A 15,888-nucleotide genomic window follows, 5' to 3' on the forward strand; every position below is an offset into this window, starting at 1 on the left:
TGGTTCCAGCCCCATTTATTACAAAATAATGGTTACAAGTCTGGTATAGAAAAGATCCCTGCTAGCCCCCATACACCTGCAGTGCCCCCGCCCCGCGAAGTCCCTTCCTCAGGCGCCTCGGCATGCAGGGCTCTCAGATGCGAAGGTCCCCAGCCAGGAGGGCATGGTACCGGGCAGGGGTGAGGGGCACGTAGCCGCCCCCAGCCTGGTCCAGAATGTAGAGCGAGTCAGACAGTACGCTGGGGTCAAAGCCCTCCTTTGCCATCCGAACCTTCTGCTGCTTGAAGGTCTCTGTGGTGGCCAGAGACTCCTGGGGAGGGGACGTCAGAGGGAGCTGGAGAAAGGGTACTCTGCCCAGGTGGTTCAGGCGAGTTCCCTGCATTTGTTAAGGGGCAGGTCTGGGGAAAGGGCGTGAACAAGGTCAGGGTTTAGGGGAGCGGGTGACAGGGAAGGGAGGCAGCCAGGTCTGGAGGAGGGGTACAGGGAGCGAAGGGGGTGAATGCCTGTGTCTGGGAAGGAAATGTTCTTTCTCTTCACAGGGTGTATGACATGGGGGTCCCTTTGTGGGGCTTGGGAGCCACTGACCACTGCGGATATTTGGGGTGAGGGGTTGGAGCAGGAGTGGCTGGTTACCTGGAGCCTTAGGAATCGAGGCCGGGCATAAGGTGGCAAGTTCTCGGAAACATGGGCATAGAGCTGCTGAAGGTCCAAAGAGTGGGGGGGACGCAGAACCAAGGCTGCCATTCCAGCCCTGCCTTCGTGCCCTGGGTGGTGGGGCAGGTGGGGGCAGGGTCAGCTGCAGTGGCTGACCACCACAAGGCCTCATGTTCCCTGCACCCGAGGAACACCCACCCATTCAGGGTGGTGGGCCGGGTGCCCCCTGCCTCCCATGCCTCAGCACCTGGCACAGTGACTCCGTAGACGTTCACCTCCTGAAGAAAATCCAGGGCCTCCAAGGCCTCTGCCACCTCAGTCGTGGCCACATTCTCCCCCTTCCACCTGCCAGAGAGCAGAGATGTAACACTGGGAGTCAGAGGTCAGGGCCTTATGAGCTGGGTGGGGAGAGAAAGAGGTCAGGGATGAGGGGAGGGCGCAGATGGTCACAGGGCAGCAGGGTTTGCAGGTGTGAGGTGAGAGGTTGGATGAGGAGCTGGGCTGGGGCGGGAGGTTAGGGCGGGGAGGTTAGGGGCTTTGGGCACAGAGATGAGATGCCCAGGAAAGGACTCAGGAGGTTATGGACAGATACCTGAAGGTGTCTCCAGTCCGGTCATGGAAGCGAAGAAAGCCTTCATCATCGCAGACCAAGAGGTCCCCAGTGTTGAAGAAAACATCCCCAGGCCGGAAGACATCCTTCAGCAGCTTTCCACGGGCCAGCTCTGGCCCCCCAGCGTAGCCCAGGAATGGGGACTGCTGGTTCACAGGGGCCACCAGCAGCCCTGGCTCACCTGGCAGAGTCACTGGGGTCAGGGGTGGCTGCCTCTGACTCCACTCTCCAATTCCAACCTTCCTTTGCCAGCTCCACCACCCCCGCCCACTCCACCTGAGGACAAACCTGGAGATGTGGTCACACAGTGCCCTCGGGTGTCCCGGATCGGCTCCCCTGTGGTGACATCATAGCGAATCAAAGAGAAGGGGAAGACATGCTGGGGAAGGGAGACCAGGCCAAGGTCATTTCAGTTGCATGAGCCCCTCCCCGCCAGCCCCTCCCCAGTGCCTCGGGTCCTCCAGTTCCCTCCCCGCTACTCACCTTGTAAAGCCAGGAGGCGCGTCCCACAGCGCCTGGCCTTCCTGTGTAGTTGAAAGTGGCCACGTTGCCCTCTGTCAGACCATACGTCTCCAGCACCTGCAGGGGCCCGAAGCGCCGCACGAAACGCTCCCAGGTGTCTGGGCGCAGCCCGCTGCCCACCGCCAGCCGGACCTTATGTCCACGTTCTGCCTTGGTCTGAGAGGAGTCGGGAGATCGGCAGGAGCTTCAATACCCAGATGCCAGCTCCCCAAAGAGAAGTTCTGTTTCCCACTCCCCAGAAGCCCCTTGCACTATGTCCTCCGTCAGATGCCCTCAGCATCAGCTGTCCTCCCACCCCAGGCTCCTTCCCACCCTGCCACTTTCCTCTCCTTGCTTCCTCTCCCTCCAGCATCCTGACAGCTGTCTCAGTGTCTCCCATCCACTGCCCATCTGCCTGCCTCGGCTCTGCCCGGGATCTGTGCCCACGTACCGGGGGCTGGTTGACGAGGTATCGGCATAATTCCCCAATGTACTGGAACACTGTCACCCTGTGCTGCTGGCAGTCCTCCCAGAACTGACCAGCTGAGAACTTGGACTTCAGCACCACGGTGGCCCCTGCCAGAAGCGGGGAGGAAGAGGAGGAAGGAGGTGATTTTAAAGGCTTCCACGGGAGCCCTGACCCCCTCCTTCCCAGACACTAGCCTTCACTGTAGTGGGGTGCCCGGGAAGGCCCTGCTGTGACATTCGATTCTCTACCCTGAAGGACTCAGGAAGCATCCCCAGGTGAGCACACCACACAGATACTTAATAAATGGTTGCTGGAACAAACACGTGCTGGGGGACTGAGTGGAGGGTTAGGGTGGGGGACACTGACCAATGCCCAGGCAGCCCACAATGCCCAACAGGGAGCCAGACATGTGGTAGAGTGGGAGGGTGAGGTAGATGACGTCCTCCTGGTGGGCGCCGCACAGCTGGTAGAAGCCCTGGCATTGCAGGATCTTCAGATGACTGATCCGAGCAGCCTTGGGGAGGCCTGCGGGGTGGGGGTCGGGAGATCAGGGGAAGGGCCCGACCTCCAAGCCCTGCCTCTCTCTTGGCCCCTGCTGGGTTTCCCACAGAAAGAGGCGGAGGCAAGACTGAAGCCGAGAAGAAGGGCGGCCAGGAAATGTGGGAAGTTTGGGGAGGTGGAGAAATGAAGAGGGGTGGGAGGTTGGCGAGAGAGAGGATATGGCCGCTGGGATTAGCATCCTCTTGGGCGGGGGGAGTTGGAGGGGTAGCCGGGGAACTGAGGAGGTCACAGTTCCTGTTCCCTTCTTCCTCTGTCATAGTTTCTGGGAGGTAAGCACGGTGTCCAGCCCTCACCCGTGGTGCCAGAGGTGAAGATGTACAGACACGTGTCCATTATGCTCTGGGGGGCAGAGAGGGCCCCAGGCACCGGCCCACCCACTTCAGCCGATGCCTCAGCCAGCAAGTCGCTGATTCCAGCAGGATGGGTTTCCGGACCTGCAGCCCACAGGCGGAGCCCCATGGCTCTCAGGGCCGGCAGGTCGGGCTCCAGGGACTCCAGGAACTCTGGATGGGATGGGAAAGCACAGCTCGGGCGGCTCGACCGCTACGGAGAGGCCTTCCCCACCCCTTAGCCCATTGCCCCCGGCCCCCGCCCCTCCTTGCTCCGCACTGTTCTTGGGTGAAGGTGAAGACTACGGACGACCCGTCACGGATCTGGGACCTGGAGCCCGACTCTTCGGGAATCCTTGGGAACTAAAGACCCAGCTGCATCCTTTCACAAACCCAGGGACTCATATCCCCACTCACCTTTTCAGAACCCCAGAGATAGCTCTGCCTCCCTGCGAGCCCCAACCCTTCCCTGACACGCCCCTTTCTGCGGCTGGTCCCGCCCCCGTCGGGTGGGCTCTGCAGCCTTACCTGGCGCCAGCACGAGCGCGCGCGCACCGCAGCTGCGGAGACAGTGCAGTAGGGGACCCCGGCGCAGGGCGGTGGGTACAAAGGCCGTGCGCAGGCCAGCCTTGGCCAGCCCGAACCAGAGCCACAGGAACTCTGGGCAGGCGGGGAGGAGCAGCGCCACGGTGGCCCCAGGTGCCAGAGGGGCAGCGGTTTCTCCAGCTCCGGCCGCGCCATCCCCTTCCCACACCGCCGGCGCCGCGCCGCTTCCGGCCGCCGCGTCTCGGGCGCCGTGCGACGCCCGCTCTCCTTCCCCGGCGCCCCCTGCGCCGCCGCCGGGCCCCCAGTCCCAGCCTCGAGCACGCAGGAAGGCACGCGCCACCCGGTTGCTCTCGCGCTCGGCCTCCGCGTAGCTAAAGCGCCGCGCGCCGTGAATGAGAAAGGTGTGCGCGGGGCGCTGCCGAGCCAGTTGCGCGAGGCGCCAGGCCAGGCTGCAGCCCCCCTCGGGACCTTCCGGGTCGGCGGCCGCCGCGGCCAGGGCGCGCGCTCGAAGAGCCCGTTTGCAGCGTAGAGCGCGCACCGCGAAGGCCAAGTCTGCCGCGAGCCAGCGCAACTGCGGCCAGAGGTGCAGCTTCAGCAGCAGCAGCGGCAGCAGCAGCAGCAGGGGCAGCAGCAGGAGGGCGGCCATGGTGCCCTCTTCCTCGACTCGGCCCCGTCTGGTCCCAGCCGCTTGCAGACAGCCCGGATACTCCCTTCCCAAAAACTGGGGCCGCTCGTTCCTGCTCTTAGACCTCTCCTTCCCGGGAGCGCGCGTGCGCTGGCACACGCCCCTTCCCACCCAGCTTCCCCCCTCCCCACGGGCGGCGAGCAGAGGCCGGGGAGGAGTGCGTGTGACAGGGGCGGCCCCGCACTCTTGGCCCTCCCCAAGACTATGCCCCGCCCTGGACGCGCTCCCTCCGGGACTCCCCGCAGCCCGCACCCTACCAGGTCCTAGTCAGCGCTGAAGCCTTTCCTCAATCCCTGGGTCGTGTCCCAGTTTAGGTTCTTTCTCCTCAAGGGCAGTTTAGGCAACTGGCTAGACTTTGAAGTCCTGGTCTGATTTGGCTCCCAGTCCATCTTTCCCTCTTCTATCCCTTTTTCCACCCGTGATGGGAGGGTGCCACTGCTCTCCCAAGAAAGACTGAAGAACTCAGCCCCTTGCCTGTTTGGAGCTGCAAGTCCCGGCAAGAGAGCCAGACCCGTGCCCTCCCTCCAGCTGCCAGCTGCAGCAGCAACCCCAGGGGATGGGGTGGTGGGGGCAAGAGTTAAGTAGGGGAAAGGTGGAGGCCCAGACAGATTCCTGGAGAGGCCACGGTGGAGGCCCCTCCCTTTGGGCAAGGGTACAATAATTAGGGCCAGCCAGCAAATGCTTTCCATCCTGGTTTTAATTGGGGCAGAGGAAACTGGGAAGGAGCGAGGAAGGAAAAGGGGGCCTTAGGCGGTTTAGACCTTTCAAAGGAAAGAGTAGCAGCTTTGAGATGCGGGAGAACCTGGATTCTGTACAAGACACATGTGCAGGCTGAAATAGGAGGTGCTGTCTGCAGTCAGCCCAAACTTCACTCCTCTCCCCTCAGCCTGCCACCCAACCTCCCTGGACCGCTAGGGCACAAAAGCAGAGCCAAGGAGCTCTTTTCTGCTGGTACCCATGGCTCAGCAAGTGGCCAGACTGGAAGAAAGAGGGTTCTTTCTCCCTGGTACCTGAATCCTCTCCGCCAGGCACCTCGTCTCCTTCCAGAGAGAGGGAGCAGCCCTCAGCCCCGCGGTGAGGCCTCCAGTAGCTGCAAGCACAGACTGACTAAGCTGGAGGATGGCAAGCACTAGCTTTTGGAAGCCTCTAGTTTCTTGAGATGAGTAAGGACAGACTTCAGCCTATGAGGAGATGGTGCTGGCATCAATTTCTGCCTGGACAGGTCAGTGCCTGGCCCAGGCCACCAGCGGCAGCAGGAAGGATGGGGGGCAAAGCCAAGCACCTTGTGCTCCAGGCAAGAAGGGGGGCAGGCAGGAAGGGAAAAGGGGGCAGTTGTGAAGCCACAAGGAGCGTTGCCAATTAAATGGCACTACCTGCACGTGCACAGGGTGAGTGGGGGCAGCAACTCTGGCACAAAAGAGGTTCTGGCTTGTTTTATTGTCATTTAAAAACAATGTTTAAAACACGATTATCTCTGCCAAAAGAAAAGAAAAGAAAGAAACAAAAGACAGAATCAAAGAAGTGGGACCATTTGACAGTTCTGTGGAGGGTGTCTCTGCCTCCCCGGGGCCCTGGCCCAGCCTGAGGTGCCAACCACAGGCCAACACAAGCCTCCAGGGCACACCAGGTGGGGCTGTAGCCTCCCTCTCGGGTTCCTGCCTGAACACTGGTGGCATTTGCAGCCTGACCACGTCACTGGTTAAATGCCCGTGTCGTACTGGTGTATGGAGAGCGACTGTAATGCCTGCTCAGAGCACATCAAGACCTGAAAGGGGGGTGGGAAGGGGCGCCACACACTGAGTCTTTACTCTTGTTCTGGCCTCTCTGGCCAGCTCCCCTTTGCCATTTCTCTTCTATTTCGAAACAGCTCTTTGGGAGGCTGGGGGAGGGGGCGGGGGGCTGAGGACTTCCACCACAGCCCAGTTTTGCACAGCCTCTGGCTTCAGTGGGAACCCGAGTATCGGTGGGAGCAGCAGTGTGATGGGGCCGGAGGCCCCCAGAGAGAAGGGAGGAGGGGCTGGGGGCTGCATGGCAGCTCTCAGGCTGGGCCAGAGGAGGCAGCACGGGCTTCCCACCGGGTGAGCTTTGGGATGGGGAGAGGGTGTTTCACCCACTATCTCCCCAGCCCCTAATAACCTGTGATTCACCAAGTAGGGGAGGGCAGTCCAACTGGGGATGGGATGGGGAGCACAGGGCCTCAGTCACTGTCAGACCCCACTGCAGAGGACCCTTTCCGTTTCCGCTTGGTGGGCTTCGGTTTCGTGTCTTCTTCCTCCTGGAAGAGATGGGGGTGGGGATCAGTAGCCTGGGCAGCTGCTGGGCCCAACTCCACCTGCACCCCACAGCTCCTGCCCCTCCCGTGCATGGCTAGGGGTCTCACCGAGGCACTGCTGGAGCCTGACTCTTCCTCAGCATTGGGGGGCTGTGTGGCATTCTTTCGACTTCGGGGGCTGGACAGAGCTGCTTTTCGCCGGCTCTTGGGTGGCTTGGTGGAAGAGTCCTCATATTCCTCGGCCAGGGAGAACAGATCGCTGAACCTGCGGGAGAGGAGCATGAGCTCTCAGAGCGGGGGCAGCCTGGCCCTATGGCCGCCCTTCCGACCGTTTCTCTGCTCCACACCCAGGTCTCTATTTCTCCTCAACCCCATGGTCTTGCTGGTCATTAAGTCTGTGTCCCCCGCAGGCCCCCCCAGCCCCCAGGCCTTCTCCCACTACTTCCCAAGGCCAAAAGCGCAAGGAGCCTCACTTCATCTTGTGGGCTTCATCACAGCTTGCCTGGACATGCTGCAGAGCCTGCAGAATTGGGGTCTGGCTAAAAACTAGAGGGAAAAGGAAGGGAGAGCAGGAAAGGAAGAACAATGAGATGTCTGGGGCTTATTCAATGGTACCCAAGAGGTATTTTCTCCTGCCCCCGCCCCACTCGGCTCCAGGGGTGGTCTGAGCCAGAGCAGCATGGTGCATGCCAGACTCAGAGAGGGCTGGGAAGCATACAGTTCTGCTTGGTGTTGGTTAGGTTAAGACGCAGGTTGTCCAAGTGCTCCAGGATCTGCTCCAGAGTCAGCTGGGCCAGCTTGCTGCTGGAGCTCCTCAGGCTGTGGGGAAGTCAGAGAGCGAGAGTCTGAACTTGAGGTGAGGGCTCCAGGAGTGGGAGACACCCTCCCCCATCAGGGTCCCACCTTAAGACAGAGAGAGGCAGACTCTCCAGGGAGGGGGAGAGGAGGACTGGGAGGGGGGGAGTGGGGGAAGGGAGGTGTGCCTAGATCAGGGACCAGCCACAGGGCACTAGGAAAAGAGGGGAAGGGGCCACAGTGGTCCTGCATGCTATGTAGCTTCGGACCACTAGATGTCGCCCACAAACCAGGCAGAGATCGCACTGGACTGCCCTGGTGGAGCTGTGGACAGCGGGCAGCCCTGGCCTGGAGGGTCTCCACAGGGCCCATGTCCCACCTCTGCCTCTTGCGTGGGAGGCTGTTGTTCTTAATGAGCAGGGACTTGATGTGCTCGGCCAGCAGCTCATCGTGCTTCATGCACCAGTGCCGCAGGATGCTGGTGGTGAACTGGTCGTCAGGGTGGCATGGCCGGCTCAGCACCATCTTCACCATCTCCTCGCTGGGCCTGGGGGTGTAAGAGGGGCGGTGGGCAACTGCTCGCACAGCTGGCCTCAGGCACCGCTGGATCTCTCCCACCTACTTACTTGCCAAACCCCAGCCTCCCCATCCCTGTTCCACACGAGTCTCGCTGTAGCCTCCTACTCTCACATCCCCCTCCCTCTTCACTTTGGGCCAAGGAATGCCTGGGTTCATTGTTTGCGGAAGCCAGGAGACAAGAAGTGAGATTCTTCAGTTTCTGTGGTAGTAGAAGGTGCGTGCATGTGTGTTGGGAGGAGGCCCATCAAATATCCCCTACTTTGCCCAGAACAGTCAGGAATTGGGCCAGGGAGGCAAGAGGACCAGCATGTGGTGTGTGGACGCCCCCTAGCCCTGCCCAGCCGAGGAAGGCGCAGGAGACGAGGCTGGGAAGCCACAGCCCCACCCAGCCCTCCACCTGCCCACTTCCTTCAGGACACTCTGTCCCGCTTCTAGTCTCTCAGGCAAGAGAGGAGAAAAGGGGGAAGGCAGGCAAGGAGGTAGGAAGGAAAGGATACACAGCTGTTGCCCCATTTATCTGGGGCTGTTGGAAAAGCGCCTGTGATAGAGGGAGGGGGGTGTGTGGCCCCTCTGTGCTGACCCTCCCCCTCTTGGATTAGCCATGTTGTGGCCTCAGGAGCGTGGGGGAGGGGAGCAGCCACCGGGGATTAGAAATGCTGTGGCAGCAGGAAACAGGGATGTCCGGTCCCCACCTCCGAGGGCAGCTCCTGGTGGGCAGGGGGGGTAAAGTCGAGAGGAAGCCCAGATCCCAGGAGAGCTGCTTATTTGTAAATCACCTTGGGGGAAGGGCAGAATAAGCAGATGTCAACAACAGGAAAAAACATGGCCAAAGGAGCAAGACAGAAGCCCTTTATATGGCAGCATCTCTTGGCATGTTGGGATGAGGAGCTAAAGAGGCCCTGGGGTGGAACTCACTTCTCTCTTCGGAGCTGGAGCAGAAGACAGGACAGGGCCTCTGGGTGCTCTGTGGGGGAAGGGTAGAGGGTGTTCAGAGGAATGCATAAAAACAGGAAAAAATCCTGGCACCTCTCCCATCCCCAACCACTGGAAGGAGCAAGGACAATCTTCCGCAAGGGACAGGAAGAACATCCCCCACCCAACTCCCATAAAATCCCCAGCCACCTGAGCCCCAGCCCCGTGCCGGGCTCAGAGTGGGCCTGCAGGAGTCATCTAAAGGGCAGGAGCGACCGACAGGGCGCCCGCCCTTCCACCCTTCGGTGGGAAGGGGAGCAGTGGATCTGGCTCAGCTAGAAGCCTAGAGGCCTCTAGGACCAGGAGTGTCCTCTCCCCCATGCTCTCTACCCACAGCACTACTCACCTTTGTATTTGAGGTGCTGCAGGATGGGGATTATGGTCTCCAGGGGGATGTTGTGGGCCAGGAAGAGCTGCCAGGCACAGTACTGCTCAAAGGTTTCCCAGTCCAGGCTCTGGACTGCAAGAGACAGAGAAGAAACATATTCTCTCTCTCTCTCATGCACGTACACAGAGGGCCAATGCACTGACTACCAGCACTGCAAGCAGGGATGGTACAGGGGCGGGGACAGTGGTCCTAAGTCTACAGATACTTTCTCTTTCCACACAAAGCGCAGTCCCAAAGCCTTCGCAGAGCTTCTGTCTTCCCATCAGCCCCGGGGGGGGAGGGGGTGGTGGGGGGACAAAGATAAGTCTTCCATTTTACAGAGCAAGAAATAGGAATCCAGAGAGACACTGCCCAAGACCACACAGCAGGGTGGAGTGACATTCTATCCCACTGTCAGCCCCAGAACCAGTTTTCCTGTTACTAGAAAATACACAGGGCTGCCCACCCGTCCCCCTTCTCCCAGGGTACCTAAGGGTTTGCTCACTTACTGAGTATGTTGAGGACCGAGTCTTTTCGAAACATGACCAGGTTCCCCATCATCACATGGCAGACCAGCTCCTGGAGCTGAGGAAGAAGGCAGAACCCACTGGTTCTAAGAGGCCAGGAAGACATTATGGAAGGAGAAGCAGCAGGGCTCACACAGGGAAACCCTGAGGAAGTGACAGCCTAGTTTAAAGGGATGGGGAGGAACTGACACATGATGGATGCCAGGTCTCTGAAGGATGGAGGGGCTGCTAAAGGAGCAACAGGCCTGAGTGGTAACCACAGGCATATTTGGGGCAAAAATAGTTAAGGAAAACCACCCCTCATGCTCTGATGGCAGAGGGAGAATGGGCAACTTCTCTCCCTGGCCATAGTCCAGGCCCCTGAGCCATCCCAGCCTGGGCCTGAGGAGGAGAGGGCCACACGAGCTGAGCTCTGGACTGTAGCTGTGGGTGGAAGGACTCTTCAGTGCTAAGCTTCCTCTTTCATGGATGGGGCAACTGAGTGGAGAGGAGGAACAGAAATGGGATCCCAGTTTAGGCCTGAGAACGGACACATGCAAAGCTATAGCCTCTCAGGGACGCACGCATGGTGGAAAGGTCAAACAGAAATGGTCTGACCATTTTCATTCTGAGCCAAGGGGAAGGCCAGTTGAGAGCTAAAAAACAGCCCCCTGACTTTCCCTGTGGACTGGAATGCCCAAAGAATATGGAGAATAAGGGGAACTCCAGGGGGCCTGGCCCAGCCCCAGCCTGCCTCCCCGGGGCTCCACGTTCCTTCCAGCCCTCACGGCCTAATGTGCACACAGCAGCAGGCAGGAGCAGTGTGCCTGTTCAGCACAGGCTCCCTGTCTGCAGGCCTAGCGGGGGCAGAGGCCCTGATTTCCCCAGTCCCGCCTCCCAGGCCTCTCGGGTGCAGCCCTGTGTTCACCTGTGCAGAGTCAATAACAGCCACGATCATGTTCAGCAGCTCCCCGCTCCGCAAGGTCTCATCTGGAAACTGGAGAGACAAAGAGAGAAACTAGGGCAGGAGTCCAGATGCGCCCCCTGGCTTTCACCTCATAACCCGTCCCCTTTCCTCACCACATGCCCAGGGGACAGCTGGGTTAGCCAGACATAAATCCCGAAACAGAGATCTGACAGCTATGAAGCTGGGAATCTAATCCTTGAAGAACCCAAGTTTTGTTGTGTGTGTGTGCACACCACGAGGAGTGTGTGTGTGTGTGTTTAAGGAAAGGAGTGGGGCGCTACCTAGAGACAAAGCTACAGCCGGAAGGGATGGGACACGACGGTCAGTTCTGTGAGGGAGTGGAGACGCAACAAGCATTTGCGTCTCTGGCAGCAAAGAAATCCAATCTATGACTCTCGTCCAAAGAAGAGAAGGTCCAAAGAGTGTTTGGGGTGTGTGAGGGGAGTTGGGGGGTAGGCAGGACCCGTTCTGGAGAGGCCAGTTCACCAAGGAGGGAGCAGGGAGGAAACTGCCATCTGCTGGGCATCGGCACCCTCCTCCCTCCAGTTTCTGGCTGAGGTCACAGTCCCTCCTGTCAGGCCCACACCCAGTGCTCTGATTTCCCTGTTTCTGGGAAAGTTCACTGAGAGAAGGAAGAGCCGACACCTCCTCCTATGTCCCAGTTCCCAGAGGAGACTGTGAGCGGGCCAGGGACATGAAAGCCGAGTCTTCGCTACAGAGGCCCTGGTCTTTGAGAATCATTAGAGAGGATCCGAGGGTCAGCCATCAGACAGCAAGAGGGCTTGGGATATGTGAACATGGATCTGGTTGGGGAACCTGTCCCGGGGTCCAGAAGATGGGGCCAAAGCCAAGAAGCCGAGTTTAGAGGCCCAGGCCCCAACTCACACCACAGACAAAGCACAGGATAGGAGTTCTGGTGGTTTTAAATATTGTTCAACCTTTAATAAAGAGAGGTGGAAGGAGGGGACAACTGTGGTGTGGGAAGAGATGGTCCACCAAGGTCAGTGGGGCTGGGCAGTGGGGCTGGGCAGAGGGTCAGGGCTGTGTGCAATGAGATAGGGCAGTCTCCCGTGAGCGTGCCCTGCACTGCACCCCATCCCATGGATACAGGTAGAGGCACTGACCTCCGTGTAGATGGAGGGTGTGAGGTGGCAGAGTAGCCGCACATCATCCTCTTGGCAGGCCTTCATGTCCATCATTAAGCAGGTGTGCAGATCACCCAGCTGGGTGGCCTGGGCAAACGACTCGTACAGGTTCATCTTCCCTGCAGCGGCTTTGCTGCAAGACCAGTTGGGCCTAAGCCAGCAGCCCAAGCCTAGGACCCAGTACCCAGCTTCCAACATCCCTCAGCAGACGCCCACTCCAGAATCCCTTGCCCTGGATGCCCAGGGCTAATCTGTCTAATGGCCCTCCCCTGCCTTCCCTAAGGGCGTGACAACTTAGAGGAACCAGGAGACACTTGTTTTTCCCCATCTTTCCCCAGTGCTCCAGACAGGGCTCTGACCACAATTAGTGAAGCTACTAACTGGTGAGAGTCAAGAACAGGAGAGAGGGAGCTCAGGTCAGGCTAGAGGAAGCCTTCTCTCCTGCACGAGAGCAGTAACACATGGCGACCCCCACTTCACACCATATAAAAAACTTAACTCAGAATGGGTTATAGGGCTAAATACAGGAACCAAAACTACACAACTCTTAGAAGAAAACATAGGAGTAAATTTTCATGATACCAAAAGCACGAGTGACAAAAGAAAAAATAAACTAGACTTTATCAAAATTTAAAACTTTTTGGGGTTGGCCCAGTGGTGTAGTGGTTAAGTTTGTGTGTTCCACTTCAGTGGCCTGGGGTTCACAGGTTTGGATCCCAGGCATGGACCTACACATTGCTCATCAAGCCATGCTGTGGCAGCGTCTCACACACAAAACAGAGGAAGATTGGCACAGATGTTAGCTCAGGGGCAATCTTCCTCATGAAAAGAGAAAAAAAGTTAAACTTTTGTGTTTCAAAGGATGCCATCAACAAAGTGAAAAGAAAACCCAGAGAATGGTAGAAAATATTTGCAAACCACATATTTGATAAGAGACTTTTATCTAGAACATATAAAGAACTATTAAAAATCAACAATAAAAAGACAAATAACCCAACTAAAAAATAGGAGATCTAATAGACATTTCTCCAAAGAAAATATACAAATAGCCAGTAAGATGCTCAACATCATAGCCACCAGGGAAATGCAAATCAAACCCATAGTGAGATACCACTTCACACTCAGGACAGCTAGAATCAAAAAGTCAGACAATAACAAGGGTTGGGGAGCATGGGGACAAATTAGAACTCCCACACATTGCTGATGGGAATGTATGATGGTGGCAGTCACTTTGGAAAATAGTTTAGCATTTCCTCACAAACTTAAAAATAGTTTGACCCAGCAATTCCATCCTTAGGCATATACCCAGGAAAACTGAAAACAAGTCCATGCAAAAATTTGTAGATGAATGCTGATAGCAGCTCTATTCACAACAGACTTAAAAATGGAAAGGACGCAAATGTCCATCAACAGGTGAATGGATAAAAAATGGTGGTATATCCATACAATGGAGTATTATTTGGTCATGAAAAGGAATGAAGTACTGATGATACATGCTACAAGGGTGATAAAGCTCAAAAGCATCATGCTAAGTGAAAAAAAGTCAGTCAGGAAAATCGCATATTGTATGATTCCATTTAGATGAAATATCCAGAATAAGTAAATCTGGAGACAGAAAGCACAGCAGTGGTTGACAGGCGTGAGTGAAAGGGAGAATGGGAAAATGGCAGCCAATGGGCAGGGATTTCTTTTTGGGGTGATGAAAATGTTCTAAGTTAGACAGTAGTGATAGTCGTATGACTTTGTAAATATACTAAAAAGCACTCAATTGTACACTTTAAAGCTGTTATTTAAAAAAAAAAAGCACACACATGGAAGGCTCTGCTGATAACAGCCAAGGGTGAGGGAATGGACCTACAGTAGGAGAGAGGCTCTCCAGGGAGCTTCCTGCCGCCTTCTTAATGTGGGGACCATACGCACCTGGCCCTCAGGTAGTAGAGCAGGTGGTAGCCAATTTTGGGCTGCTTCTGATAGAGCTCGGAGAGAAGGTCCAGAAGCAGAGAGAAGCTGCTGTTGTCTTCCTGCATCTGGCATAGGTTCCTGGGGGTGTGAGATGGCAGGAAAGCAGCACAGCTTCACCTAGGGCGGACTCTCCTATGGAGCCCTGGGGTGGCATGGGCTGTCTTTGCCCACTGCACACCCCTGCCTTCCTGGAAAGGGAGTCCCATTACCCGAGGACTGAAGTGAACGCGTGCCGACAGAGGGGACGGTGACGGGTCAACGTCTCCTACAGTCGATGCTTACCTAAATATTAGGTAGAGAGGCTTCCCCACAGATTCCTCCAGGGACCTGCAAGAGGAGGGTGATACATGAGAGTCGATGTGACCCCAGGAAGGGCGGGCTGCAGGCAGACATCATGGATGACCAGCTTGAGGCTAGATGCCAGCCTGCTCCTTTCCTAGACTAAGGTAAACTGCTGCTGCCCCAGAGGCTTGGTCAGGGAAAGCAGGTTCCTAATATGCAACCACAACCTGGGTTGTCCTCGTCACTCAAAGAGAGATTCCTGCCCTTCAGGGAAGGTCCAGGCAAGGGTCCGACCCCACCGGAAGCAGCAAAGGCTGGGGCTGCTGGGCGCAGTGGCAGGAGTAGGACACACAGGGAAGGAGGGGTGCCAGCCCACCGCCCTGATACTCAGCATTCAGCAGGCAAAAATAAGTCCTTCTTTAAATAAATTAGTATGTGGGAGAATAAAAACAAGTGAACAAATTATTCTTCTCAAGTCCACAGCAAGGTGCCTCCTGGACTCAGGCTATCAGAGCATCCTTCTGGCTCCCTGAGGCCTGGGGGGATAGTCAGGAAAGATGAGCCTTACTCCTCGGTGATCTCCTCAGGCAGCACCTCCCCTCGGAAGTGGGCCTTGAAGAGCTCCTGTAGGCAGGAGGCAAGGACGGACAGCTGCTCCGAGTCAAAGTCTTCCTGGGTAGGGAGATGGGGGGGGAAGGGGGGGCGGTTATCACCATCCAGACCCAAGCCTTCCTGCCCCCACTACCCAGAGCCCTGAACTCATCTGCTTCCACTTCTAGGATCAGCAAGCCCCTCCCCGCATCAGAGGGGACCCATCTGGGGGAGGGGAAGGAGGGAGACAGTTGTCTGGGGGGCTCTCAGCTGTGCAGGCTGGGCTGCTTCCTTGCTAAGTAGGGGGTTCCTCACCTCCAAGACCTGGTCCACGATTTCCTGCATGACCTCACACTGGGCCTCTGTATCACTGCAGTGCAGAAGCGAGAGGAAATCTCAGGGACGTAAATGATAGAGGGCAGGACACACACCCAGAACAGTGTGCACAAGCACACTCACGCACAGAGAGAAAACAAAGGAGCTCTGTGTGAATCCAGGCTTGGTGGGGAAGCTTTTAGGGCAGGATTTTTTGCTCTCTGGGCACAGGTCCAAAGAGAAGGGAAATCCCCACAATCCTGCTTCAGATCTCAGAGGTTCTTCTCCTCAGAACCAATGGAGGGAGACCTCGGCGTGCTGGGGAGCAAGGCTGCCCCACTCCCAGCCCACACCTCCCAACCTAAACTGCAGAAGCATCTCTCGTGCAGCTTCAGCCACCTCTCCATACACCCACTGCGTCCCCTCCAAGACCATCCTGCTACCCCACTAAGCACCAGGTGGAAAGCCTGGGACAGGAGCTCCCACCTGCCCTTCTGTAGCTGGAGCACTTTGTCCCTTAGGGACTCATCCAACTGGTCAAGGTAAGGGGTGATATCGACTGGCTCCTCCACAACTGTCTCCTTGATAGGGTGGAAGCGAAACTCTCTCTTCTTTCCTGGGAGGGATTTAGGAAAGACGCCACTTTGCCCAGACACCAGCAACAGAGGCAGCCCCTGCGCAATGTGCTCCTCCTCACACACATGTGGTGCGCATTGTTTGCTCAGTGCTGTGGGAGCACCTGAAGCGCTTCCCTGAGCATGTGCCTGCCCTAGCCCTGGG

At 57.3% G+C, this 15,888-nt stretch overlaps 2 protein-coding genes across 2 annotated transcripts in view; both read right to left on the reverse strand.

Annotated features, from left to right (window-relative positions):
• On the reverse strand, nt 1-4,350 carry SLC27A3 (solute carrier family 27 member 3). Its single transcript, XM_023641120.2, has 10 exons — nt 3,653-4,350; nt 3,089-3,298; nt 2,601-2,759; nt 2,217-2,341; nt 1,748-1,942; nt 1,553-1,643; nt 1,247-1,445; nt 902-999; nt 634-764; nt 1-310 (listed from the first exon to the last, which is right to left on the reverse strand). The coding sequence occupies exons 1-10, from the start codon at nt 4,314-4,316 to the stop codon at nt 134-136; spliced, it is 2,049 nt and encodes a 682-aa protein (XP_023496888.1). The 5' UTR covers nt 4,317-4,350; the 3' UTR covers nt 1-133.
• Nucleotides 4,351-5,773: 1,423 nt separating this feature from the next.
• INTS3 (integrator complex subunit 3) overlaps nt 5,774-15,888 on the reverse strand; it is a 36,646-nt gene continuing 26,531 nt past the window's right edge. The window contains exons 16-30 of the mRNA XM_001495203.7: nt 15,595-15,724; nt 15,109-15,163; nt 14,771-14,874; nt 14,203-14,247; nt 13,879-13,998; nt 11,938-12,091; nt 10,775-10,843; nt 9,850-9,925; nt 9,320-9,433; nt 8,917-8,965; nt 7,802-7,969; nt 7,346-7,446; nt 7,101-7,173; nt 6,736-6,892; nt 5,774-6,630 (exon numbers count right to left, since the gene is read on the reverse strand). Coding sequence (XP_001495253.1) covers nt 6,553-6,630; nt 6,736-6,892; nt 7,101-7,173; nt 7,346-7,446; nt 7,802-7,969; nt 8,917-8,965; nt 9,320-9,433; nt 9,850-9,925; nt 10,775-10,843; nt 11,938-12,091; nt 13,879-13,998; nt 14,203-14,247; nt 14,771-14,874; nt 15,109-15,163; nt 15,595-15,724 — 1,493 coding nt within the window. The 3' untranslated portion in view covers nt 5,774-6,552. The remainder of the gene's footprint in view (nt 6,631-6,735; nt 6,893-7,100; nt 7,174-7,345; nt 7,447-7,801; nt 7,970-8,916; nt 8,966-9,319; nt 9,434-9,849; nt 9,926-10,774; nt 10,844-11,937; nt 12,092-13,878; nt 13,999-14,202; nt 14,248-14,770; nt 14,875-15,108; nt 15,164-15,594; nt 15,725-15,888) is intronic.

Source organism: Equus caballus, chromosome 5 (genome assembly GCF_041296265.1).
Source record: "Equus caballus isolate H_3958 breed thoroughbred chromosome 5, TB-T2T, whole genome shotgun sequence".
NCBI lineage: Eukaryota > Metazoa > Chordata > Mammalia > Perissodactyla > Equidae > Equus > Equus caballus.

Excerpts from the sequence above, each read along its gene's own strand:
- SLC27A3 (XM_023641120.2), bottom strand. The coding sequence starts at position 4,316 with ATGGCCGCCCTCCTGCTGCTGCCCCTGCTGCTGCTGCTGCCGCTGCTG. Across the intron at positions 2,760-3,088 it reads CTTCACCTCTGGCACCACGG|GCCTCCCCAAGGCTGCTCGG; the intron begins GTGAGGGCTGGA and ends CCCACCCCGCAG. Across the intron at positions 2,342-2,600 it reads TGTGGGCTGCCTGGGCATTG|GGGCCACCGTGGTGCTGAAG; the intron begins GTCAGTGTCCCC and ends CGCTTCTGGCAG.